The sequence below is a fragment of the Crocodylus siamensis genome, chromosome 4 (assembly GCF_052110815.1).
Source record: "Crocodylus siamensis isolate JL-2025a chromosome 4, ASM5211081v1, whole genome shotgun sequence".
Classification (NCBI taxonomy): Eukaryota; Metazoa; Chordata; order Crocodylia; family Crocodylidae; genus Crocodylus; species Crocodylus siamensis.
The window spans coordinates 100,328,415-100,355,849 of NC_143398.1; the positions used below are offsets into that span (position 1 = coordinate 100,328,415).

The 27,435-nt window shown below is 42.7% G+C and overlaps 1 protein-coding gene across 1 annotated transcript; it reads right to left on the bottom strand.

Annotated features, from left to right (window-relative positions):
• PWP1 (PWP1 homolog, endonuclein) lies at positions 1 to 27,435 on the bottom strand. Its single transcript, XM_090043149.1, has 15 exons — positions 27,294 to 27,435; positions 27,159 to 27,217; positions 19,979 to 20,163; positions 17,812 to 17,897; positions 14,670 to 14,766; positions 14,303 to 14,413; positions 13,469 to 13,599; positions 12,288 to 12,361; positions 9,958 to 10,054; positions 8,915 to 8,976; positions 7,246 to 7,357; positions 5,028 to 5,118; positions 4,110 to 4,231; positions 3,305 to 3,410; positions 1 to 2,312 (listed from the first exon to the last, which is right to left on the bottom strand). The coding sequence occupies exons 1-15, from the start codon at positions 27,357 to 27,359 to the stop codon at positions 2,197 to 2,199; spliced, it is 1,515 nt and encodes a 504-aa protein (XP_089899275.1). The 5' UTR covers positions 27,360 to 27,435; the 3' UTR covers positions 1 to 2,196.

Below are 27,435 nucleotides of genomic sequence, written 5' to 3' on the forward strand. Positions count from 1 at the left end.
AGAGTGAAGACAGGGCTGCTGTTAAAAAGTTTTTATTGAACAAACAGTGCAAGGGAGCTCAGTGTTAAAAAGTTCCAACAAAATGGAAAAAAAGCAAGTAGTAGAGTTCTGGATACGTATCATAGCAGCCACTTGCAGCAGCAGTGTGTGCAGGGGTGTGTATCTGGTAGGAAGCAAGCAGAAGTGCAATGTGGGCTTGCCCGGAGGCCTGATCAGACCACTGGCACAGGATGCTTTGTGTCCACTCAAAACAGCGAATAGATTTCCAAGTTGTGCTTGATTTTCCAGGTCTTTTTTAACCATTCCAGGCAGAGTTGAAACTGATTTAACAGGTTTGTAAGGCCAAGCACATCTGGTTTAAACCATCTTTAAGCATTCTAGGTGTTATTTGTGCCTGACCCATCATTCTGGCTGCTATGGGTGAGGGGAGCACTATGCCCTAGCAAAATAAGCACTGTGCTGACAGGGAGGAAACCCTGTTTATTGGTCATCCTTTCAATGAGGTTTCTTCATTTTGCATTAAATAGTCACTGAGTAAAACAAATATAGTGGCAGGGGCCAGGACCAGAGAGGGGGATTCAAACAACTCACTGACTGCCTGACAGTGCACTGGCTGCAAAGTCACAGGTTAGGCACTTCCAGGCACTTCTCCAGCACTCCTTTTGTAGATGAGCCAGTGCCTCTTTCACATTATACTTATTTGGAAAAACTCATCAGCCCCACCTTTCTATGGTCAAGAGAAAAATCTAAGCCATGTCAGGTCAAAGCCAATGGACCAAGTTCCCAATTTCTATCTACTTGTGAGACCATGGTACCGAAGAGGAAGTCTTCCACTAGTCACAGCCAGCACAAAGACAGGTGCAGTCTCTTTAAAATAAGAATGGAGCAGGCAAAAAAAAAGGACACAATGAAGCCAGACTGTTGCTGTAAAACTTACTAAACAGTCCAAGCAAGCTGCAGTTTATACGGCATTCAGATCACTGGGTCCTGCTTCTCCAAGCCACACCAGCAGAAAATGTTTATAAACTCTATTCCCCCTAAATGGGGAAAGATGTATTATGTTTTTGTGCACCTAAGCAAGTGGAATAAAGATCGCATTAAAAGAGGATCTCCATAACTGTCTGTGATGACTGTGGGGTAAAAAGCTCATCCCTGCGCTGTTTCACATTACAGGGGCACAGACAGATGTAAGAACTGCCACACGATAATAGCATAAGCTGCTGTGATACAAGAGTTATATCTTTAGGATTCCATGGTGATGCAAGTGTAGCAAAACCGCTGCAGCTTTAACCCTGCTTCCTTCAGGGTCAAATTTGGGGCAATTTAATTCACTTGCATCAATAAAGGATCATACAGATGTGAGTGCTGTACCAGCTGATGCACACTCCTGAACAGTACCTTTCTCTCCCCTTTTAAAGCAACTAGGCAGTATATTTGCCGATGCCCTCAGGGGGTCTCTCTCAACCTTCCAAGGTGGTGACCTATTCTTCAGTGAGCAAAGATTTCCATGACTGCCTCGGTACGAGCGTTACAGTGCATACTGGTGTACCTCTGCCATCTGTGATCTCCACAATCTGAAAGGGGAAAGCATGTGAAGAGTACCAATGCAGAATTTCCTCTGTTTTACACTTGAGGAACATATTCAAAGCTTCACAACCCCCTTTACTGCCTAGAGTTCCCCACCTGGGGATGCAAATCCCCCAAGTGAGAAACATTAAGAGATTTCACATCTCCTTAGCGAACTTTGAAAACCTTTCTTAAGACCCATGACTTTCAGGAGGAGCATTTTCATTATGCAGTTAAGAGATTTCTCTCTTCATGGCAATACTTCTGTGTACTCCCTAGAGGAACACCATGCTTTTGTACTATAGATACCGCTTCACAAATAAAAGTTTGCATGCCTGGGATGCAAATCTCCACTATTTTAGGGATGGGCAATCTCATGAGTTAGTGACTTAACCCTTCACCGCCCATGGGAAAGGCAGAAAAGCAGAACCTCTTGACTGCCTCCTTTTTGAGCCACAAGACAATTCTTTCCTCTCACGAGAGAAAGCGCTACAAATCGCATCCAGTCTTTTGGTAAACATTTACAGAAATGAATCGAGCTTTGTGCAGAGCAGATATTTCGTTGTAGTCCCTATATACACCCTGGTTTATTGCTTTCACTTGCATAGTATATTTGGGAGGCTCCATTGGTCATGCTTCCATTGCTGCTTCTGAACTTTTGCTGCTACTGCTGGCAAGGGAGCTGCTAGCTGCAGAGCTGGCGCTGGCAACTACGAGCCTCTCTCTGTTTCCAAACGCTTCATTCACTGCAATGTAAACAGGAGATTACATAAATGCCTCATGCAGAAAAGGACAGGATTTTCTTTAACAAAAGACAGGAATCTAAAACTTAGTTACGCAGTCTTGAGAGCTTTCCCCCTTCCCCAGCCACAGAGGCCCAAGTCTTACATTACAAGACAAACTACATCTTTGCTAATTAATTACATTAAGAGGGAGGCATGCTATTTCTTCCCACACAGGACCGCTAACTGCCATTTTGTAGTTATGCTGTATGTGGTCTGTGATTCCTCAAGATCATCTTCAGGTCAAGCAAAGTGGAGTGATACCAATTTGAAGTGCTTGACGATCTATTGACTTTTTGCAGACCAACACATTAAGTTTAGAATTTTGGTTTTAGTCCAATTTAAAATGTCATTTGCTTTCCAAAAGCAGCTAGAGATGATCCCCAAAATTGCTACTGCTGGCTTACATACTAAAACAAAGCAACTGGCCACATGTCAGGTCCCACTGCTACTCCCACCAAGTGGCAGTCAAGGATTTCATGTTAAAGGAGTGTGCTGCCAGACAAAACATCCCAATAACCACAAAGATCTTCCATCTGCCATGCAGAACAGCATTAAAAAGTGGCATACATCCACATCAGACAATGCCTGAAGCCAAAGGAGAATACATTCATTTCTGCCAAATACAGGAAGTTTTGATTCAAGACTCCAATTTAAAAAAATCTTATAGTTGGGAAATAGAGCCTAGTATTGACTAAGGGCAACTTTGTATTTCCAAGCATAAGATCAAGGCACCCACTTCACTGGGGCTACAATTCCACAGGGCCATAACCACTCTATGTGCCTGGCATGATGTGAGCAGCAGAACCAGGTGCTGGCCACACTTCATTTCACACGTGAGCTGGTAGCGCTCTCCCACCCTTATTTATTTGTTGTATTAACAAAAACTAGCGACTCTGCAGAGGGTGGGGGAAGGAAGGGAAAAGGAAGCATGAAGCTTCCATCAAGAACGTTACCTGCTGAGATGCTGCTGATATCCCACACTCGTAGCCCTTCTCTCTCCCCTCCGAAAGCAAAGACAAAGGGCAGATCTGGACAAGAAGCTGCACAAAAGAGGATGCCCTACAGAGAAGAGAAACACACTTTTTGTTGGTAGGTCAGGCCCCTGCTATGCGTTACATCCATTATGCAATTAACTGGTCAATTGCAATAAATTTAGACTGGTCACATGTGCAAAGTGAGACCAGCCACAAGTGCAAAGTAATTATTACACAATAAAAATGAGTCTGTAGCTATAAAAACAGCCAACTAGCTATGAAGTTAGTGCTTGAAAAAAAGTAACAGCTGGCTTTTAATTTGAATGGGTAGCTGGGCCATCAATATCATCTTAGACACCTCCTCTGACCAAGCAGAACAAACTGAAAATCCTCTGAAATTTCCTTAAATGATTTTCTCCAGAAAACTGAAACAGCAGGGTGCACTCATTAGAGAACTAAAACCAGTGCTCCTCCATGAAGCAGGCAGGCCATAGCCAGGAACTCTCTAGAGACCTGTATGCAACCCTGCCGATGCTCCGGCGTTCTGCTCCAAAACTCCACGACCAAGGCACTGAAGCAAAACTTGCCCATGATATGTCGTATTGTGTGGCCAGTGTTGATGCCAATGAACAGTACTCAGAGCAAGACCCCCAATTCGGAGTCATTTGTTGGGTTTTTTAGGATATGAAGTGTTAATGAAAACAAAACAATGAAGCCTGGTTAATATAAGAAATGAACCGTCAGACAAGGTTTATATATAAACTCTCTTAGGATGTTACTTTACCATTTTCATATCCCTGGAATGGACCAGACTGGGTTTGTCTCCAAGTATATCCCAAATTTTCACATATTTATCAGCAGATGATGTCACAAGGCACCCTTTGATCTGACTGCTTAACTGTAGCCCTGAAAGATGAGATCAGGTCAGATGAATTCAAAAGCCTCAGAAAACTGGCACAGACCCATCTATACCGCATAACATTTTGAAATGGAAGTCAAAAGAACAAACAACTCATGCTCTCCGCACATGTTATGCTGAAGTCAGTTCCAGTAAGAAGACAAAGGAACCGAATGAAAATCTTGTGACATTACCACCACCCAGTGGGAAGGGCATCCCAGGAGTGGGCTTATTTCTTTTCTAGTAGTAACAGGTGTCTTGCACAAAACAGTTATGGTCCAACTCCCTCAGTTCAGCTGCTAATGATATCCCCGACTGGCTTTCTTCTGTCATTTCCCAGACAGATTTCCTTCACTGTTCAAGACTACATGCCCATCACTGAGTCAACTCCAGAGCACACATGCACTAAGAATCACTGATCCAGGCTGTGTGTTCCAGTGTTAATCTTGACTTGTCAGACTCTAGAGTTCATCCTCATTTTCCCCCACAAAACCACTTTACAGGAACTACCTTATCCAATGTGACCCAAACAAAAGGAACTGTTTTGACATCCTTACAGTTTGTGCTAGTGAGAAAAGTGCACCGGTGTTAAAAATACACACCCCTTGACTTACTCATTTAACAAAAACAACGTATTTAGATGACCAGCTACCATAACTACTACTCAAGACTCCTTCCTAAATGAGAAACCACAGCTTCTCTCAAATTCCTATCTATGTAGCCAATTACACAACAATTTTCTGACTGGATACTAACCTTTTTTTTTTTTTTTTTAAACGGAAAACAAAAAGACATACAACTTACCTGATACTTCTTCATTATGGGCCTTCAAAGTAAAAACTGGCTTATCAGCACGAGCATCTAAACAGTACACAAAGCCATCTTCTGTGCTAGCCTAGGGAAAACATGATTATCATGTAAAAAGGTAATACCACATGACTTCACATGAAGCAAACAAGGTTTGGCACCTAAATCTAAAACCCATGCAGTTTAGGATATGTCTACATTTCCTATACACAGGATAAGTTAGGCCAGGCAGAGTTCTGTGCTTTCATACCTGGACTGCCCCCAGTATCCAAGCTTGCCTGGGTATCTCTACACTACACTGCAAACTGCAGTGCAGACACTATCAGATGACTCTTGCACTGCAGGATACTGCACAACACATTTCTTAAATAATATCTGGAAGCAGCTTGCACTTAGGTAGCTGGCCTAGCTGAATTGCTGGCTGACCCAGACAGCAAATAAGATCCAGAGCTTTTTGCCTCTCACCTGCCAGCTCAAATGCATGCAAGTCCACTGTAACTGAAAGCTGTTGCCATCTAATAGCTGCTTAGTGGTCTCTGCAAAATGAGTTGGTGGTTTTATAGAAAAGGCATCCACCTCACAACAGACTTGATGTTAACAGGCACAACAGACTTCATGCTAACAGGCATGTTTATTGGCACAGAAGCAAGAACTGAATAAAACTGGAGACTAAAACTCTGTTTGTTTATTACATACTTTTAATGTTAAATGTGTATTTATTTAATATTTATTTGTTAACATTTTGGCAATGTTCCATCAAAATGTCAAATTTTCAGATATTTTTGACAAGCTCAACTACCTAGGAAGGCAGCAACCCCTAGGGATTAAATATTAACATAAAACTACATTTTAACTGCACCTGACCTTTGAAACAAAGGTCCTAAGTGTGCTGCGGATTGGGGATCTCCATTTAGAAGTAGCAAAAGAAGGAGGCTGTAGCAAAACCTAGGAAGAGGGATGTGCTAGAACTCAAAAGTTCTTGCTCCACCTCCTTGGAGACTGCAAGGCAGAGCAGGGGAATCAGTTCAGGCAGAACAGGAAAGATCTTATCTCATCTTATGTTTTAGGGCTACAGTTAAGCAGTCAAATCACCAGGAGCTCTCATCTCCCAGCAGGAGGTAAGGTGATCCTCACTCTGAGACACCATGGAGAGTTGAGGACTGAAGAACAACTGTGGCAGTGGATGGAGTGGAGATAGGGCAGGGCACATGATTTTAGAAGGACTGAAGCATGAAGTGATGCAGGATGTTGAGTTGTATTACGGGAGGAGTTGAGGGCTGTTAGACTGTCCAGGGGTTTTAACCGCTCTGATGAACGAACACAGTTGAACAAAGTAGACCTAGGACCCCACCCCAGTGTCTCTACATTCAACAGAATGAGCAGTTTGGTTGGCATACTGGGCAAGCGTTTACTGTTAGACAAGTGTGGGACAACTCCTTGGAAGAGGGACTGCAAACACAGCACATGGTCTGAGCTGGAGGGAGTGCTCACTTCCAGCTCTATCACGCTACAATAAGCAATTCTGACAAATAGCCTCAGTAGCATCCCTGAATTAAGTTAAATTTAATACAATGATCAGCAAAGGAAACTGCATCCCCATCACTGGGCACTAAGACACTGTGACTGAAAGAAGTCCAGGATGAAAACAACCACTGCAGACCAATTTGCTAGTGCTGTAGCTGCACCAGCGTGAAAGAAGGTACCAAACTTCTGATTGAGAGTCAACTGGCAACTTTGTACAGTATATTTAAGACAGTGGTTCTTGATTTTTTGAGACTCAAGGCACTTCTCAGAAAATGCCAGGTCTTAGCTTTCACACCTTTTTTGCCTACAGAAACATAAGAGGGCAATTCAAGTCCTGGAAAGAACTCAAAAAGACCACAACAGGTTATAATACTTTTGACACTCTGTATTCCTATTTGAACTCTTCGGGTTTCTCTTTGAATTACATGTAGGTTTTTGCATACCTAACAGTGTCAATACCACATGGCACCCTGCAGCACCTTTAAAAGGATCTCATGGCACCCTGGTTGAGCATCACTGACATAAGGTATGGAATGCTGGGTGCCTGACTTTCCATTAACCCATTTAGTCAGATCGTGGACAGTCCATAGGAGTAGAATACATGAACACAAGCATTCATTAATAGGTAAAGCGCAACAGTAGGAAATGGTGGAATACACACACAAGTATATACACATATGGTTACACTCACTAAGAAATTGCAGGGTGAAAAGTGATTCCATGTTACTCTCTCAACCTGCCCGCTAAACCGCCAGATTCGATGGCTATCCTGTGGACTTCTGCAGTCATACAAAACAGCAGATCTAGAGGAAAAAAAATTGCACCAGAACACTTTGTGAAGCTTGTTTTATATCATTCTTACCTATCAATGTTTTCACTCTGGTTTAAAATATACTCATTCATGAATTATAATGGAAGTAACTTCAACAGACAGGAAGCATTTAGATTTTATCATTCATTTTTGAAAAAACAAATCAGATGAGGCTAAGATTGATACGTGTGTTTCAAAGTGTTTGTCTTGGGTTCCAGGAGCAATGCTGCCACTTGCTCTAGTACGTTCACTATGCAATATACTTATCCCATAGGAAGCTACACCCCCCACCCCTAATACACATGCCTTAAAATACAAACTTAAGTAATTTCCTTTTGCAATAAAGAAACTAAACGAATGGAGGACACACCAGTGTATATTCAAATTGGCTTTAAGTAGGGAATTAAGCATTAGAAGTGGAAATTCTGCTCTCAGAAGAAGCAAGAGCAGAAGGGAGTTAGTGGCTCTTGTGGGGGATGATGAAAATTCTAGTGCTCAGCCTGATGGGATAGCAGCTCTTCAAGTGGCAACAAGCATGAAAAGCTGTTTACTGTTAATGAAAGAAAGATGCTGTTGCTTTAGAAACCTCTTCAACTCCATTAACACCAAAACTGGCCTACAACTGAAAGCAAAGAACACTGACCTCTATCAACAATATCACAGAAGCACAATTTGAGCTACAGTGTAGCTCTTAAAAGGATGCTTCAACACCTTTCATGTCTCAAATATCCCCCCGCAAAAAACAATTCCTTTCAATTAAGTCTGGGTCCCAGGATACTTTGCAGAAGGCCACCATGGGAGCTCACAGCATTGCACAAGTTGTTGGAAGCAGAGAGAGAAAGAGAGACTGGGAACTGAAATGCAAAACCCATCCACAAAGCCATATGAAACGTGTTAGAGAACCAAAATAAAGGAAAAGAAAATATCCAATTAACTCCTGAAATAACTGTATAATGTATTAACACAGAAGCAAAGCCTTAAAAAACCAGAACAGAAATGGGATTTGCATTTGGAAAGTGAAATTAAGGTGGTTATCACCATGAAAAAAAATGGGAACAGGAAGGACAGTCATGCAACTGCAAGTGTTAGGAACAAAGCAACCCAAAAGAATAGCCGAAGAAACCAAAAGTGTAAAAACAATCAAATAGCATGATAGATGTTAATCAGGCTCCATTACTTCCTGCCTATACAGTTAAAGTTGACTGTACATCAAAACTGGGACCTCTATATTCCTCTCTGAACATTTTCTATACCTGTGCGCATTTCTCTCTCTCAAAAAAAAATCTATGTTCAAATATGTTAAGGCAGCAGAGTCAAGCTCCCTAAGGTTAAGAAATATCAAGGAACATTCTCAGAACATTTGAACCCTTAAAAAAAATTTAGTCCATGACAGGAAATGGCATGGAAAAGCTCAACCCAGATGACTGAAGTTTGACAGAAGTTATAAGCTAAGGAAGACACAGAAGTATCAAGCCATTTTAATAATAGCTGGTGTCACCAGCCCTGCCTATAATACAAAGTGTGAAAAAACAAACATTTCCCCACTTACTTATCATAAGATCCAGAAATAAGGGTCTGTGTTTCAAATGGATGAAACTGCAAAGTCTGGACCTTGAAGAAAGCAAGAAGACTTTAACACCAATGCAGACTTCTCCAATACATCTACACAATTGATACTGACAGGATAACTGACAGCACTAATCTACACAACTCCCATTACACTTTTTGGTAACCCAGGAGCTTGTTGTAAAAACAAAATGCATGTTAAGAAATACTGACAAAGCATTTTTTTATCTGAGGTTCCTCCTAACTAGCATCAAGATGACTTCAGCAGAGGCAAAGCCAGTATGAATGTTTTCTAGAAAGCATGTCACATCCTCTTCAAGTCCAGGATATGCAAAATATTTGAAAGACAAAAAGGTATCTGCTTCCAGTATGACAAAAAAGATGAATCAGTTATTTTAATATATATTTTCCTGCTACAAGAGAATTTTGCCAAAGGCAGGGACTGTGCTGACAGACAGATGTTTGAGACTTAACAAGCTTTCACATTTTACTTACAAAGAGGTCTACATATCTCTGAGCTTTTGTTGGGAAGGGCAGCATAAGACAGACCAAAATAAAGCAGCCAGCCCATCATGATACCCAAGAGTTATTTAATAAAACTAACTTATGATAGGTGACTGCATATTTCAGCTCTCACTTCCCCTTATAGGAGAGGCTCACAATGTGACCTAATCTGAGGATCTATTTTACTGTTGCTTACTGCAACACTTTTACATTTCCACTTTTTAAGACTATCATGATGATTTTATGTAGCTATGAAAGGTTTGCTATGACAGCTTGAAAATCTCTACTAGTTATTCCCTCAAACTCTCGAAAGGATATGACAAGCATGCCTTCTGACAAAGATCATAGAGCTTTATACCCATAAAAGCAACTCATTCATAAAATTGAGTTTTTTGTACATTTGGTTGCGAGTAAAGCAGCTTTGTACATTAGAGCTCAACTTTAAGCAACCAATGTAATAAGATTTCAGCATGTTTTTCCCCCACATTTTACAGTGTATGAAATACACCAATATTCACATACCTTGTCTGTGTGCAATGCCAGGTTTGCTGCTGGTTTACCCAGGGACATATCCCACAGAATGACAGTGCTGTCAGCAGATGCACTTGCCAAAACGTTTCTGGTAATAAGTCAAAAGGAAAAACTTCAGGTTGCTTACACATGCCTCAGGCCGTAAAGACATATAAAGCCTGATTCTGGTTTCAAATGAGTCCTAGTCTACAGCTTTCATAGTATATAAGTTATATATATCTGTACAAAAGATCTATTATTTTACTGATGTGATAGATCTCTAGTGTACCGCAGATACAGTTTCATCTGTATTTTTTCCACATTCAGAAAAATATCCTGCAGTGGGCGATACAATTCTAACACTATAAAGCAAAGACGTTTAAGAGCTAATTCCTTTTCACACATTTTTAAAGGCAATATTTTCAAATATAGGCCAAACAATATAGATTTGAATATCACTCATGCAGCAAACCTTCCTCCTCTTCTCTCTCCTTCCCCCCCCCAGCCCAATGTTTAGCAAACAGTCTGTGCAAAGGCTTATCATTTGGGCCTTTTACTTAATTAACTAATGGAGAGGCTGAAAAGGAAGCCTCTTATTCAAGTTGGTCATCCCACTGAAGTCAAAGGACCAACAAAAATTCTACAGTTAGACCACGGGATCAAAGCTCAGAAATCAACTGTGGTAGGCACTACATACACAGAAATAAAAACTCTAAATCAGACAAAACCAAACCACACTGCCAGGGAATTATAAAATGCACAAGTTCACAACTATTCCTCTGATGGTGACAGATCTTGTACTTTAAGCGGGTTTGAAGCTTCCCTGATCCCTCCCTAATTAGAATGACATTTTTGAATGAATGGCAGATGATATTCATTAGCAAAATTATGTCCTATCCCATCCTCCTCCCCACCCCCACAAGCTGTCTGCAGAAGACAGAGTGCAGACTACAAGGGCATCCCAGAAATATTGCTGTTATGGCCCAGAGGCAGAAGTTTTCTATAAGGAACTGGCACAGTAGGTCTAAAGTTTTAAAATGTGATTTCAAATGTTATATGAAAGTTGCTTTTTGAGTTCTTGAGTTGTACTCAGATTTTCTGATTCAGGACTGATTTTTCCTACAATCACATACTTACTGGTATCACCAAAGTTATTACTTGGTGCACCATAAAACTACGAATGACAGTCACTTTATTCAGTTGTTTAATGGTACAAAAAGGTCAGTCAGGACTGCTGCAAAGATAAACTGGTTTAATCAACATAAAACCTATTTTATGTGCTACCAATACCAGCAAGAATAGTAGCAGAAATGTTGCCTAAACTGGATGTGTTTGACTGAGCTACCAGATTTATAATATACATTCATCTTATTTATATGACCCATTCTTTTTGCAATAGATAGCAATGGTCAATTAAAAGTCAATCATCCTTCATAGATTTGCTCCATTTCTTTAGGACAGATTTTCTTTTCTCTAATGTCTGGATAACTGGGACTTTTCAGTTAAGATGGCTAATACTAATTGACAAAGAAGTATGGCAAAACAACACAGGTGTATGCATCTACTGAGTCTGACAGCAGAAAAAGATCACATTGTATCTAGTTAAAAAAATACGTTCAAGGTCTGTGCTGAGGACCCTAACCAGTTGCACTATTAAAAAAATACTAACTTGGATAATAAAACAAATTCTTTGCTCAAGTTGGCACACTGGACCCAGCCCCAACTCTCCTCCTGTTTGTGACTGACCTGCTCTGGGTAGCTCTGACAGTGGGACATCCTAAAATGGACACAGCACACAACGGAAGATGCCCTTTGCTAAGATGAATCACAGGAGTTGGAAAAACTACTCTGTATCTATATATACTGGCTCCTTAATTGCCTCTTGCTGTTTTTGGTTCATGACACAGAGGCAACACGTGAAAGGAGAGAGGGCACATAGCCTAAGGAGTGGGGTCAGGACCAGGACTTCCTTGCAGTCACCGTTGTCTGTCAGAGGGGTGCCTTAGGGCACATACTGCAGCTGCCAAGCAAAACAGTCCTTGGGCTATTCTAGTTTATGCTGTGGAGCAAACTGCAGCAGGTGTATGAAGATGAGCCAAAGATAACAATTCTGAAGTGTCAGAGCAAATCAAATCAGAGACTCGCCCAACCTGAAAGGAGGAGGAGGAGTATTTTTGCAATTTGTATTTTTGAATACTTTTTCATTGTGCTCAACCTCAGCACTGTCCAGTTGAGTTTTGTGCAGTACATGTCAAGCTGCGGATGAATGAAGATTTGGGGAGGGGGGGTGGGAAAATCAACTCTCAATCTCCATATTTGTCAATTTAAAAAATGTCTTTTACCTGCTTTGTTTGTTCCATGAAAGATCAAGAACTGCATCAGTATGCCCTTCCACCTTCCCTTCTGTAGCTGAACTCTGCACACAGATATAGTTTAAAGTGATATTAAAATGATGTAGCTTCTTTCCATTAACTTCTTAGTGTGCTCTTTGCTGGTCAGATGAGGGCAGGCATTGGGCTGACAATTTTGGCATTCTCCCACTTGCTGTATCCCTCTCTTTATGTACAGCTGTTTCATCAATACTTCTTCCCACCTTACTCCTTTCTTTGGTTGATCAGCATGCCACAGTGGCTACTCCATTCAGCCAGCTGGCATAGGTTCTTTTGCTCATCTACTGATCTGCAGTCTCCCTGGGTCTCTCCTACCTACTGCACCCACCCTGCAGCCTTTGCCACCCACTCATCTTTTCCCCAGTGATTCCGGAGTCACCAACAAATAATTCCTAATTCCTTTAAATTTAGAAAGGAGAGAGCTAAGCTCCAAAGCCTGCCATGTTCACTTAAGTCTTTAAATTCCTTATTTGTGTGCGTACAAAAAACCTTAAAGGAACAACAGTGACGTGTTTGAGCCTGCAATACTGCTGTCAGACTGATCTTTCCTAGCCTCAAGTCTTTCCAACTCACTGAATCACACTAAAAATACTGAAAGTAAGCCTCTGAATTGAACCGTGAATAAACCAGTAAACCAGCATGATTTCTTGCAGATGTGCTTTCTTTAATTACCTGTACGCCAGTGGGATGACAATCACATAAGCCAGTAGTGCTCAACCTTTTGGTGCAGTGGGCCAGCTGTGTGATGCGGGGCCCGTCCACAGGCTGGAGTGGACCCTGCACAGCCTTCACTTGGCCTACCACAAGATCAGGGCCCTGTGCCATTTCTTTAGGGCTCTGCACCATCAGATTGGGCCCTGGACCCTCTCTGCATGCTGATCCAGTGTGCTAATTGGGCCCGTGGGGCTGTCTAAGGGTCTGGAAATTCGGCAGCAAGGCAACTGCTGCCACCAATTCCCTGCCACCAAATTTTGGGGGCCATGGGGACCCCTGTGGGCTGAATGGCATAACTCCCTGGGCTGGAACTGGTCCACAGGCCAGGGGCTGAGCACCCATAGTACAAGGGCTGACAACAATGTGATCCCTACCAAAACACTTTCTAAACTAAGCAGATTAGTCTGTGTTTTCATTACCTTCTTTCCTTTCTTTTTCTTCTTTTTCTCTTTTGTACTTCCAAGGGAAAAGACTGGTTCTAAGGAATCTACAATATCAAGGTCCCACACCTCAATAACAGGAGTCATGTTACCCACAGCAACATAATTTCCTGAAGAAGGAAAAATAAAATGATAGCAAGGTTACCTAGGCTTACATAAAAGTAAAAATAAACAATAATAAAGACAAGTTTTGCATTTCAACATTTGCTTAATATTTATGTCCATATATCTATCAAAGGCTCTAAGCACATTAAAAAAAACCCCACCTGATGCACAGCCATTTTAAAGATATTATTTCGCTTGTAACATTTACTCCTTATTAATACAATTTACCATCCAATGAGCTCTCCAACAACAGGAAAGAAGTACAGCCTGGCAATGTTTAAAAATGGTCTCCCAGTTTAACATTTGACTTAGTGGATGAGTCATTGCTTCTCTGAACAAAAAAATAAGAGAACCAGAACAAAAAAAATTACCATCATTTTCAAACAAAGCAATGGTGAAAAAAGTTTTCCTTTAGTCTAGATAGATAGATTGTTTGCTATTGCTATCAGCACTGGCGTTTCACTTAAGCAACTTGGCATAACATTAGTAAAAGGCTGGGGGAAAAACATAAATGAGTATCTCCTGCTGTAGAAAATTAATGGTTCACCTACATGATTAGTTTTTTTCCTCTCTGTGTCTTGGTTTTACTTTTGTGCTAATACTGCTGAAAGAAAACCATTACTTAGTCACAGCTCGAAGTTAATTATGTAGGTCACATTTAAAAATTGTTACCGTCAGATAGCTTCAGCATCCTCAAAACATATTTACCTGGAGTTTCTTCAGGATTGGGATCAAAGTTTAGCCACTCCAGACTTAAAGGGTAGGCAGGTAAGATGATATCATGATGTACATAAAATGAGTCCTCTTCATGATTGTAAACTATAAGAGAATTTGAAAAGCATTTGTTACACCAAAGGGAAGGATAAAACAAGCAACTGTACATGATATACTCCCAAACAAACTAACAAAGCAAATACTAACTTCCCCAAACGTGGAAACAAACAGGCTGGAATAAAAACTGCGATGCCTCAGTTTGCCATCAAGTGATAAAAGCAATCCTGCAAAGATGCAAGAAACAAGCCTGGAAATCAAACTATTTTCTGGCTCTACTGGTATAAACAAACTGGTTACCTACCATGAACCTCTAGATTGCAGTGGTCCTTGTCAACTCGGCCACAAAGTACAAGATTGTCGCTGGGCTTAATAAAAAAGTCTTCCTGCTCATACTGGTCCTAAGCAATGAGGATAGAGAGAAGAAAAAATGGTGCTGAAATTTACTGAAACAACTTGGTGTTAGCTCCATGAAAGATCAGAAAGCCAAGCCTCTGAGGACATCTTACACAGTAAAATAAGGAGGAACACTCCCACCCCAGAATGCCTAAGAGCAGGGAGGCTAGATAACTATTAAATGGACAGAGGGGATGTTGGTGTGGGCCTAGATGGATTTAAAGGACACATGGGTACTGCACACAAAAACTTCTTACGAAACAACCCCAACACAATGCACAAACTGCTTCCTCTACCCCTCAACCCTTTCCAGACTTGCAGACACATTTCAGACACTGTTTCCCCAAACTCTTAGTGATAAGAGTCCCACATGGGCAATTTATTTCCCAAAAGGTCTACAAACCTTGAACATCTCTATAAAGTAAACAGGACTAGCATAAAATAAAGCTAATGGATAATGGAAGCTACTCCAAATGAATTCAAGTGTTGGCCATTACTGGAAGTACTTTCTAAAACAAGCCATAATACTTCACAAATGGCACATTCACCTTGTTAAAGAAACTACACTCATTTTACTGCTCTTTGAAGACCCTTTTTTATTCCTTTCAAACAGTGGAAGTACTAGAGTTGTGCATAGTGCTGAGGTTCAATCTCACTGACACCACCTACTTGTGCCCCAGAAACAAGCCACCATCACCTCAGACCTGAAACATCTGCAATGCCTTGTTTTTGCCTTTGCATTTCAAACTTTCATCTAGTTTCCTGTCATCATATATATGTTTTTCTAGGTAAGTTTTTGATCTGTGGCTGGTACAGGCAGCTATCCAATTGCTTGAATGCGTTTATTTTAATAAACACAAGACCCAGCTTTTAACATTGCTACTCATAAAATACCCATGAGCTTATAATAAAGTTCCTGCAGAAAAGCTACAAGATTCACTACTTGAGATGCTAGAACAAAATGACACCTTTCTGAGCTACCTGGAAGTCAGGAAGCCTTGGCAATTGTAAAAGAAGGGAGCTAGGCAGTTACTGCCCTTCTGAATCTCTCAGGAAGTTCCCCTTTTATAACCACTTAAACTTCTATTTATTTATTTTTTACCAACTTTTGCCTCTCTCAGCAGCATCCCCTCCCCGTCCTTATCCTTTGTGTTTAAATCACTTTATTCCTTTCTACTTAGTACCCCTGCTTTCTGCAAATCCATTTCACAGCACCTGATGAAGTAGCTTAAGGCCTCTCTGAATGAATTGGTTCCCTAGGTGGTACCCTGTCTTGTCTTCTGCTGGACTTCAGACTAACACTCCTCTCAACTTTTGAAATGTCTCCCTATTATCTAATGCCATACTGAAGACTCACAGAAGCAGCGAGACAACCAGCTGACTACGCAAGGCAGACTATCCACAACACTAACGTACACACATGCTTGGTACAAACCTAACTCCTATCTGTCTAATGAGATTCCTTGTTAGACTTCAAAACAGAGGTGGCCATGCATGCAGAGTGCTTGCGGTGGCACAAATTGCTGCAGCGCACGTCCCTGCACATGCACTTCATTGCGGTGCACAGCTCCTCCCAGCTCTTCAGCCAGAGGCTGGGGCTAGTGGTGGAGAGAGCGGGAGGCTGGGGCTAGTGGCAGCCTGGAGCAGCAGAGGCACAGGTGGGCAGCACAAAGGCCTGGCCGGCAGCCAGAGCACTGCTCTGGATGGCCCAGCCTCCACTTTTTGCTCAGTTTTTTGTTGCTGGGTTTTTTGGGGGGGTTTTGCTACAAGGAAATCCTGGCAGCAAATTTTAGTACCACGCTGCAAATCTGCAACATGGGGCACATTTGAACATTAACCACATAGGGTCTGTAGTGCCACAAAGACATTTGTGGTGCCACAAACTGAACCTCACTGCATATGGGGACCTGCCTGGAGTGTTTGAGCAATCACTTGGAAGAACTGCAATTAAAACAATCTATTAGATGATTTTCTGCACAGATCTCCACCAGATAATTGACAAGACTGTCTGGATCCTGAACGATATGACTTAGTCACTGAACTGTTCTTCCAAACCAATTATCTGATCTAGGGGCTAAAACTTCTTGTGAAATGAGCTCTATATAGGCAAAAGTGAAACTCGAAGAAACCCTGAACAAATATAAAAACATGGCAAAAATTGATCAACACTAAACTAAGCAGTCAGCAGTAACGCACTTAGACAAATAAGGGTTGTGGCAGATCACCAGGGATCCTGGTTCTTTCTGATTAAAAAACCCCCAAACAGCTCTGCTTTAAACCTCCCCCAACCAAAATCCACATTTTTCCACGATTAAAATGCCATATCCATTTGAATAATATGTAGTGGTGTTTTGTTTTAATCATGGAAAAATGTGGATTTTAGGGTGTTTCTTAAAGCAGAGACTTTTGAAATTTTTTTTAAATCAAAGAAAACCAGGATCCCTGCAGATCATTGAGTTTTTGTCACTGTCCAAAAGGGTCAGAAGGACTTTGGAATGGAATTTGAGGCTATACTCCCTTACAGGCCTTGAAGGGCAGAAGATAAGAGATGCAGGCAGGGTGTACAAGAGCCCTGGCCTAGTGGACACCACTGTCCAGAAAAGTTTGCAATCGTTGACAAAAGCCTCCACACCTAGAGGGAAAAATCTAGCTGGCAGGATGCAAGGACGAATTCTGGCTGTTATGTGACAATACTAGCTAATATAAGTTCAAAGATGCCCATCTATTTGGTCAGCCATGGTCCTTAGGGTACTATATTAAAAGTGCAGTCAAGTCATGTGAATATCCTCTACTGTACCAGCATTCCCAAAATGTAGCCATTATGATTAGTGAAAACAAACAGAAGAGAAAACCTTAGGACAGTAGTACAAGTGATCAGTTTGATCACAAGACCTAAATGTAAACAAAATTAATTTTAGGCACATAGGACCTAAAGTCCCACAGACTTTTAGGACTTAGGATTCTAAGGTAGTCAGGCAGTCTTCGAAATTTTACCCAACACTTAGTTTATTTATTTCAGATGCTTAAATCTTTACGGTCTTAATACTTACAGTGTCTTTAATAGTGATGTAAGGATCATGTTCATTACTCCCATATACTGTAAGACCAGCTAAAGTGTCTTCAAGGTTCCCAACATCTAAAGAGAATTTCAGAGCATCAGCAACTACTTACTGAAGAATATTACTTGGCAAACAAAAATCAAATGAAAAAGTACATAGCTATGGATTTCTGGCAAGTATGTGAAAGCTGGGATACATACACTGAAGTCCCTCCAACTAGGGATGTAAATATAGTTTATAAAAAATTATCCATCTAACCTCAAAATCCCAGAGCCCTGGGGTGGGGGGAGGGAGGAGGCAGTGGCAAGCCCAGCCAGACAACACAGCCCAGGTAAAGCCTTGTGCTGGGAGGGAGGGAGCAGATGTGAAGGAACAGCTAATTGTTTAACTGATGAATCATTAAGCCACCTGTTTTCCTTCTTAACCTCATAGACTATGGGTATGAGACCCCCACTTGCCTTTCCCCACTGTGCGGGTTCTCTTTCCCCTTAACTGCCCGAGTGCACCCTGCCATGCACCAGGTATCCAGGTTGTAGCCGTATTGGTCTAGAGGAAAAGGCAATCAGGACTTGTAGTAGAGATGATATCTTTTATTAGACCGACAAGATTTTTGCAAAAAAAATTCTTTAATTGCAAGCTTTCGGGCACAAACACCCTTCATCAGGCATTGGAGAAAAAACTGTAAAAGTTCTCAGTAACTGGTAAACTAACTGGTTATCACTGGCCATGTTGTTTAAGCAATTAATTGGTTAACCTTTCATGTCCCTATCTCCAACAAAACTGTGCATTTACACATGCACACACCCACACACCCTCTGTCTATAAAATGACGGCCCAGTCAATGGCAGCCAATTTATTCTCATGCCAATAAACTAATAGCAACCAGTTACTAAGTAAGAAAAATTAGAGTGCCTTAGGGGCTGGGGGAAAAAAGCCGTTTATATAGGAAACTAAAAGGAGAAGAAATAGAATGTAACAATCTCTGAGCATAGGATAATACAGCCTTTTCCACAATGTTTACACTAAAAGCATCTTAAATCAGACACTCACTAAAGCAGGGGTTCCCAATGTTTATGTGCCCAAGGGCACACTCAAATTTAAAAGAAAAAGCAGTGGGCATCAATATATATATATTAAAAGTCTGAATTTAGAATCCCAGACATGCTTATGCACATAGTTTCGTTTGGGGAAGGAGTAGTAAGTACCACTCTGTCACTGCATCAGGCAGACTGACTCAGTCTCATTTTGGCAGCCACAGTGTACAGCCTGCAAAAAATTTTTTTGAAGTGTTGCTGTTCTGAGTTCAATCGAAAGTGACAGCATTTTTTGTGGGAATAATGATTTTTACTGATCATGAAAATGCATGAAGGCACCTGAATAAACCTCGGGGGAGAGCCGGGAAGGGGGGGGCGGTGCGTGCCATGGTGCCCATGGGCACTGCGTTGGGAACTGCTGCACTAAAGAAAATTGAAAAAGCTTTCTGGTATTAATGATGGGTGCACTGACCTAACGTAAGAGGCACACTTTATTTTTCAATGAGCACGTCTACACTTGCATTAAGGAGCTCTTCCTAATACACATTACATTTAGTACCTCCCAGTGTTTATACATATGCTCGGAGGGTGGGCCAGGGTGGGGGTGTGCTTCAATTACAGCAGCTCCAAGAGCCACTCTAATTAGAGTGCCCAGAGGATCACGTGCATCAGTGTCCCTGTACTGAAAAATGGCAGTGGGGGCACTTTAACTAAGGCTTGTTGAATGAGCTTGAGTTAAAGCAATCCCACTGCCATTTTTCAGTGCAGCAACGTTGATACGTGTGACACTGGAGTCTGCTGGAGCATGATAATTGCCATGCTTCAGCAGACTTAGTTAATTGAGTCTGCTCTGACGCGCTGTAATTACACGTCTATAGGCACCCTCTAATGTGAGGTACTAAACAAATGCACATTAGGCTGCTTTAATCCACAGTAACAAATGTGCATGGTTTTTAAGTGACACTTAATCCTTGGTAGCTGATTTTACTGTGCATTAGCATACTTTCATGGTTTTTTATGTGATGCTTTAATGCACAGTAAAATAGGCTACTAAGCATTAAAGTGCCTATGTAGACTCACCCATTTACCCTGCATCACTGACGGGATAAATGGACTTATCTTACCTGTGTTCTCCTCTTCATCATATTTATCCAGATCATATTCTGCCAGCTCATCATCATTCAACTTTTCAGTATCTTCTTCCTGGTCTCCGTCTGCCTGAGGAGGTTTAGCAGCCTCAACAGTAGCAGTGTCCATGCTGTTGTCTTCAGTCTGTCCATGTTCTTCATCACTACCATCTGCTCCTTCTCTGTTTAAGATAAGCATACACCAAAATGCCAGAGGGAGGGGAGACAAATATAGATTTAGGACTTTTTCATGAAATTGTCCAGGCAACCAGTGACAAGACACTGGCATAAAATCTTAATTGCTCATAATTTCAACTCTATGCCATGGGCTCTCAAATCTATTTTTCTACTCCCCATTTCTTTCCAGCCAATCCTGAACTTCAGCCACCAGTGATATTTCCTCATGCATGTTTTCCTGACAAAAAATAGCCTAAATTTATCTTAATATGGAAAAGTTCAGCTCTCTCTTCACTTACCCTTTCTGTTACTGTGACAACAGCATCCTCTCTATTACAATACATCATGCACCTACCATTTCACTGTCTCATTCCCCTAATATATACCATAACCACAGCCAAACCTTACTCTTTTTTACCTTCACAACATGCTGAAGCTCTCGTCTTTGCCGTACAACATCCTCATCTACAACTTCATAATGGCAATCTTCTCTCTAACCTCCACATCAGTCCATCCAAAAGACAGCTGCTAAGATTATATTCTTACCTGAGATGACAACTTCACCCAGTACTTTGAAATGATCCAATAGCCACAATAACCTCTTTTACCATCTTCCAACTTACACACACACTTCCTTAGATAAGGCCCATAACATTAACTTGCTTAACACCACACCCCCAATACCAGGCACTGGCAACCTATGGTGGTCCACAGAGCCTTTGATCCAGTCCATGGACCTGGTGCTTTGGAAGCTGGTGCTCTCCCCTGGCCGACAGTACCAGCTACAGTTAGGTCCTAGTGCCCACCCAGCTGTATCCTGAACTGGGTCAATCTGGCCCACAGCTTTAACGGCTAAGTACAGAAAAAGTCCAAGGCTGAATCAAGTCAATCTTCACAGGTTAGTTAAAGATGTGTAACTTGAACCTATAAGTAAATGAGCAAACATTCACTTTTGATTCCGGAAAGGGAGCCACGTCCGCAGTGGCCCAGACCAGAAGCTGGAGGGTACTATAGAATGCCTCCCTGCTCTGCTGGAGCAGACAACTTCTGTGACAACAGGTCACAAATCCTTAGACGCAGAGGTAGCAGTGGACATAGTCTTTCTGGACTTTTGGAAGGCCTTCGACACTGTCTCTCACCCCATTCTCATTAAAAAACTAAGAGACTGTGGCGTCAACACCTACACAGTCAAATGGGTCACTAACTGGCTGGAGGGCCACACCCAGAGAGCGGTGGTGGATGGGCCATTTTCGACCTGGAGGGACGTGGGCAGTGGGGTTCCCCAGGGCTCGGTCCTTGGGCCTGCACTGTTCAACATCTTCATCAGTGACTTGAACGAGGGGGTAAAAAGCACCCTGTTCAAATTCACAGACAATATTAAGATGTGGGGAGAAGTGGGCACACTAGAAGGGAGGAATAGGCTGCAATCGAACCTAGACAGGTTACAGGGGTGGGCGGATGAGAACAGGATGGGTTTCAACATTGACAAGGACAAGGTACTGCACCCAGGGAGGAAGAACCAGCAGCATACCTACAGGCTGGGGAACTCCCTTCTCGTCAGCACAGAGGCAGAAAAGGATCTTGGAGTCATCACTGATGCCAAAATAAATATGGGCTGACAGTGTGGGGATGCAGTCAGGAAGGCCAACCATACCTTGTCATGCATCCACAGATGCATCTCAAACAGGTCCAGGGAGGTGATACTCCCTCACTATGCAGCCCTGGTTAGGCTGCAGCTGGAGTACTGCGCCGCACTTCAAGATGGATGTGGACAACATGGAGAGGGTCCAGAGGAGGGCCACTCACATGATCAGGGGGCAGCAGGGCAGGCCCTATGAGGAGAGGCTAAGGGACCTGAACCTGTTTAGCCTCCACAAGAGAAGGCTGAGGGGGGATCTAGTGGCCTGTTACAAACTAGTCAGAGGGGACCAGCAGGCACTGGGGGAGTCCCTGTTCCTCCGAGTGCTACCGGGAGTGACCAGGAATAACAAGCTGACAGAAGGTAGAGTCAGACTAGACATCAGGAGGTGCTACTTCACTGTCAGGGTGGCTAGGATCTGGAACCAACTTCCAAGAGAAGTGGTGCTGGCTCCTACCCTGGGGGGTCTTTAAGAGGAGGCTGGACGAACACCTTGCTGGAGTTGTTTTACCCCAGTACTCTTTCCTGCCATGGCAGGGGGGTGGACTTGATGATCTGCTCAGGTCCTTTCTGACCCTAGAAACTATGAAACTGTGAAACTTGGGCCAAGGTTAGCCTGCCCAACCTGGGGAGGAAGGGGAGAGGTTTGTGGGGGAGGTGCAAAGCATCCTGGGTCACCAGGGAACTGAGTAAACTTGAATCTGGAGGGGATCTGGGACAGAAATTCAACACACCAGTTTAACCTAAATCAGTTAAATCTGATACTGCATCCACCCAGATTTATTTTAAACTGGTTTCAGCCATTTTGAAAGCAGTTTATGTGCCCTGAACTTCTGTTGTGTTACAGATTTGAATAGGTTTCCAACCACTTATACCAGTTTATGTGAAATTTCTGTTCCTAGCCACAAAGTTGCTAACTGCTGCCCTACAATATTTTTGTTTCTCGCTCTCAAGAACCCTGAATTTTAAATGAACAATGCCCTGAATGATTCTGTTTCTACCAACATTGGTAACCTTGCAGGACTATGAAGAGCAGCAAATGAAAGGTATACCATTGACTGAATTTTTACTTCTCCTAATATTCTGCTGGAGGACCTAGACGATCCCTCAGAGTTAGCTATTAAGTCTGCTCCGTAAGAGACTTCTTCCTAGCAAACATTTTATTACCTCTGGCATGCAAAATGCCCACTGACGTAAACGAACATTGGGAGAAGATGATTTTGTCTCTGTGAGAACTCTTATCAAATGCAGATGTCCTTCAGTTTTGAAAGAGCTTGCAGAAAATCTATTTTTGTCATTTGTTTCATAAAATGAACACTTTCCGTTCACATGACACTTTCTCCTATAATAAGAGTAAAAATTGGTAGCAGGATAATTATACTAAATTTGAATCTAACTTGTGATCTTTGTACAGAAATAAAATGACTGACAGACTAATGAGCTCTACAAAGTACAAGAAGTTATGAAAAGGTCATAGCATTTTTAGTTAGAGGTTATCATGAAGCTTCCACCCTGAAGTCTAACTGAAGGCATAATTACAAACAGAAAGCTCCTCAAACACTCTCATTGTGCTTCAAATGGAAAAGGAGACAGGGAAATGGGGCAGGGGGGTGGACTTGATGATCTTCCGAGATCCCTTCCAGCCCTAATGTCTATGAAAACAATAAACAGCAGCAATATGTAGGTTAGTTACAAATTCAAGGCTGCAAATAACAGTAAGAGAATTGATCATCAGGTAAGTACAGAATATGTAACTTTAAGGCTATGATTATTTATGAAACTTGCAAAAGCCCAAAAATTGAGAAAAAAAATTCTGTTTAGTATTAAATATCTAAACCAGGAATTCTCAACCAGGATGCTGTGGCCACAAAATCCTTTTAAGTGTACAACAGGATGCCACTCAATTTTAGCAGTTAGATGGGTGAACACCTACACACAATTCACAAGAAAAACTCAGAGAGGTCAAATAGGAATCTGTAGTGTCCAAAACATCCCGACTTGCTGTGGTCTTTCTTCTTTGCAACAGAAGAGTTCCTCTACTGTTTTTCTGCAGCCAAAAAAATGAGTGAAAGCTAACAGCTGGGATTTATTTGGGGTATCTTGAGTCGAAAAAGGTTGAGAACCACTGATCTAGATACTGCACATCAGAATCAAGTTAGCTAGCAATTCATTTTTGATGATAAACGGATTTTTGGAAGTAACTGTTTAATCATGCACGTGCAAGCGAGAGACGGATCAGAAACAGAATCACAACTCTAACAGTAATAGTTAGTCTCTTATGAAAAGGCCAAGAATTAACCTGCAAGAAGAGCTGATGGTAAAAGTGTCTGATGTCAGACAAAACACAAATGAAACAGAAGAACAATCTTTTTTAAGAGTCCCTGTATGAGTTTTGGGGACCATCATTACGATTTATGAGTAGAATTACTGTTGGTGTTTTGTAGGGTCTCTATGTAACAGCATAAGCTGGACTTCAAAAAGGCAAAGCTCAAATCAAATGGAGAAGAAATGGTAACATTTACAACACTGCATGCTAACCACCCTGGGCCACTGATACTGCAACCAGATTTGTGTAGGCAGCCCACTACATCAAGAGAGAGGACCAGTATTACTGTGGCCACTGAAAGTCACCTCTACTGAAACTAAAAATCACTGCATTTCAACTTGGTAAAACAAGAAGCATCCTGGCTTTCAGTGAATTCACTTACTTATCAAGTTTCTTCATCTGATGTGCAGTATTGTCACTGCCGGTCATGAATAAGGCATGCAAGAATTATAAAAGTGACTTAAAATCCTAAGATGAAAAAAAAAAGGATTTTTATTGATCATCTATTCTCTGCTTGTTAAACTGTTCACCACAAAATTTTCATAATGGCTAGGAATATAGTTAAAAAAAGGCTAAGAATTTTGTGCAAAAGCGAGAATTGGAACCTTTATATGAACAAACTCCTCCACTGCTCCCAAGCTAACCTCTCAAAGACAGCTTGTTGAAGGCTATGCCTACACTGCACAGGAACCCTTGGTGATTGGTACCATGTACTTCCTACTGGATGTCCGCCTTTGAGAGCACATTTCACAGTTCTTTGTGCTAAAATGGTCAGTGATTGTTTCCTGCTCAACCATGGGAAGAGACCTGTCTTCTCGGGCAGAACTTGTGGAAAGGGTACTGGAGAGCAATAAGATCCGGAAAGGTAGGGGTGGAAACAACCTGCGAGATCACGTGTATCAATCTCCTGCACTGAGACAGTGGTGTCCAACTGGCTCCTGGAACTCATATGAGGGGCAGTGGGTGCTGGCTGGTGTGCTCTGCTCGGTGTCCTCCCTTGGCACACTCGTTACAAACTTCTAACCCATGTTCCCATCCCTGTTTTCTCCTTAGTTGTCCCAAGTAATCAACTGCTGTGCCTTTAGTGGCGGACTCCCTGATTAATGGAGGTTCATACTACCCCGGTGGGTCTAGGCCCATGTTTCTCTTGGCATAACAAATAGGCCTGCACTGAAGCAGGATCAAGGGTACCTGCAAGGGTAGCCTTGTAGACACTGGTTTACCTAATTTTCAAAGCCTCCAGTAAAAGAGGTTCCACAGCATCATTAGGTATCATGTTTCCATGTTCCACCACTCTAACTGTCAAACCTTTTCCTAATATATAACCTATACCTATTTTGTTCCCAGTTAAACTTTTTTTGCCCCGTAAGTGTTTACAGAGGAAAAAAAAAGAGCACTTTTAGATACCTTTTTCACATATTGAAAGACTTTTAACATATTCCTTTCAGCCTGCTCTTTTCTAGACAAATCAAACCCAATGCTTTTGACCTTTCCTAAAGCATTATGCTTTCCACACTTCAATCACTCTTGTTGCTTTCCTCTGGATTCTAAGAAAAACCTAGACCAATTGAAGTGCAGTGACCAAAACCGGATGCAGTGTTCCAATAGAAACCCTACCTGAGCACAGAAGAGGAGAATAACTACTTCTCAGCTCTAATATACAATGCTCCTATTAACACTGCCCAGAAGATCTGCCTTAAAAACAAAACCAAGCTCCTCACATTGCTGGCTCACTCCTAGTTTGATTCATAATCACCTCCACACCCTTTTCAGACATACAAAATAGAAAAGAACTGCCTGCAAAGTAGTGTGTATGCAATGGTTTTTCTGTCCTAAGTGCAGCACTCTGTGCCTATCTTTCCAGATTTCATCTTGTTACATTCTGATGGTCCATTTGTCAAGACCATTTCAAATTCAGAGCCTGCCTTCCAAAGTGCTCACAACCTCTACTACATTGGGGGACTGCAAATTTTATACGCCTCTTTTCTAGTCCACTGTCTAGTCATGAAAGACAATACTGACTGAAACCTGGCACAAAACAGACTCCTGCCAGACCCCACTTTAAATACCCTCCCAGCCAGACCATAAGCATGGAGAACTACTCTGCCTGTAGTTTTTCAACCAGCTGGGCACTCATTAACATAGTTACATTTAAATTGATGAAACCCATTTTTTGATACTGTCAGCCATCACCATTCTCATGGACCATCCTGTACCGGTGTCAAGCTGTTAATTAACAGAGGAGGGGCTCCCAATGCAACCCCCAGGCCCTTCCCACAGCTTCACAGACCACAGACTGGGAATCACTGATCTAGACCAGACTGCTCCAGCTTAAGAAAGCTGCACACAGGGTGGCATCAAAAGCTTTACTGAAGTAACATCACATCCAATTTTCATTTCTTAGTTGGCCCTTACCCTGGCAAGGAAAGAAATGAGATTGTCTTGATGTGATGTGATCTAGACCAGTGATGCTCAACCTTTTGTTTTGTTTTGTTGGACAGCACCACCACTGCCAGTTCTGTTTACAGGCTGGATTCGGCCGGTGGGCCTCACACAGTGCACAGGGTGATGGGGTGTCATGAGGACTGTGACAGCAGGGCCCACACAGGCTGCCTGGGGGCCAGCCCAAGCCATCATCTGTGCCACAGAGGAGTGCAGTGGAGGGGGCAGCCCAGCCCCAAACCAGCTGCACAGTGTGCAGGGGGTGTGGACTGCCTGCCAGGGCAGGGAGGAGACTGAGCCCTAATCCATGCAGCGCCTGGGAACCTGGGGGAGGCTGGCAGCCCCGACCACCACGGCCAAACCTTCCACACCCGGGGACCCCTGGGACCACATGTGGCATGACCCTGCCTAGGAGTAGCCCTTCTCAACGCGTGGGTCGTGACCCCAAAGTGGGTCGCAAGAATATATGAGAGGGTCACTTTAAGCATGGATTCTCCTTTAAAGGAGAGAAACGCGGGAAAGTCCGTCTTTTCCCTGGCGGATGGCAGGGCTCCAGCCTGCCAGGGGCTGCTTGGGGCCCCCGCCCCACTCACCGCAGCCGCTCCTGGGTCTCGGCGACGAGACGCTCCAGCTGCTCCGGGCTGAGCCGCACCTGGGGGCACAAACAGGCGTCGGTCGGGGTCGGAGGAGACGGCGGGCGGGCCGACCCCCGGCCCCGCGGGCCTCACCTTGTCGGGCGTTTCCTTGGCGACGCCGCGCCGGACCCAGGCGGCGCAGGTGACTGGGCTCGGCATGGTCCCAGCGGCACGTGCGGCCCGCGCCGTCGCGCTCCTGATGACGCCACCAGCGCGAACTGGCACCTTTGCGGCG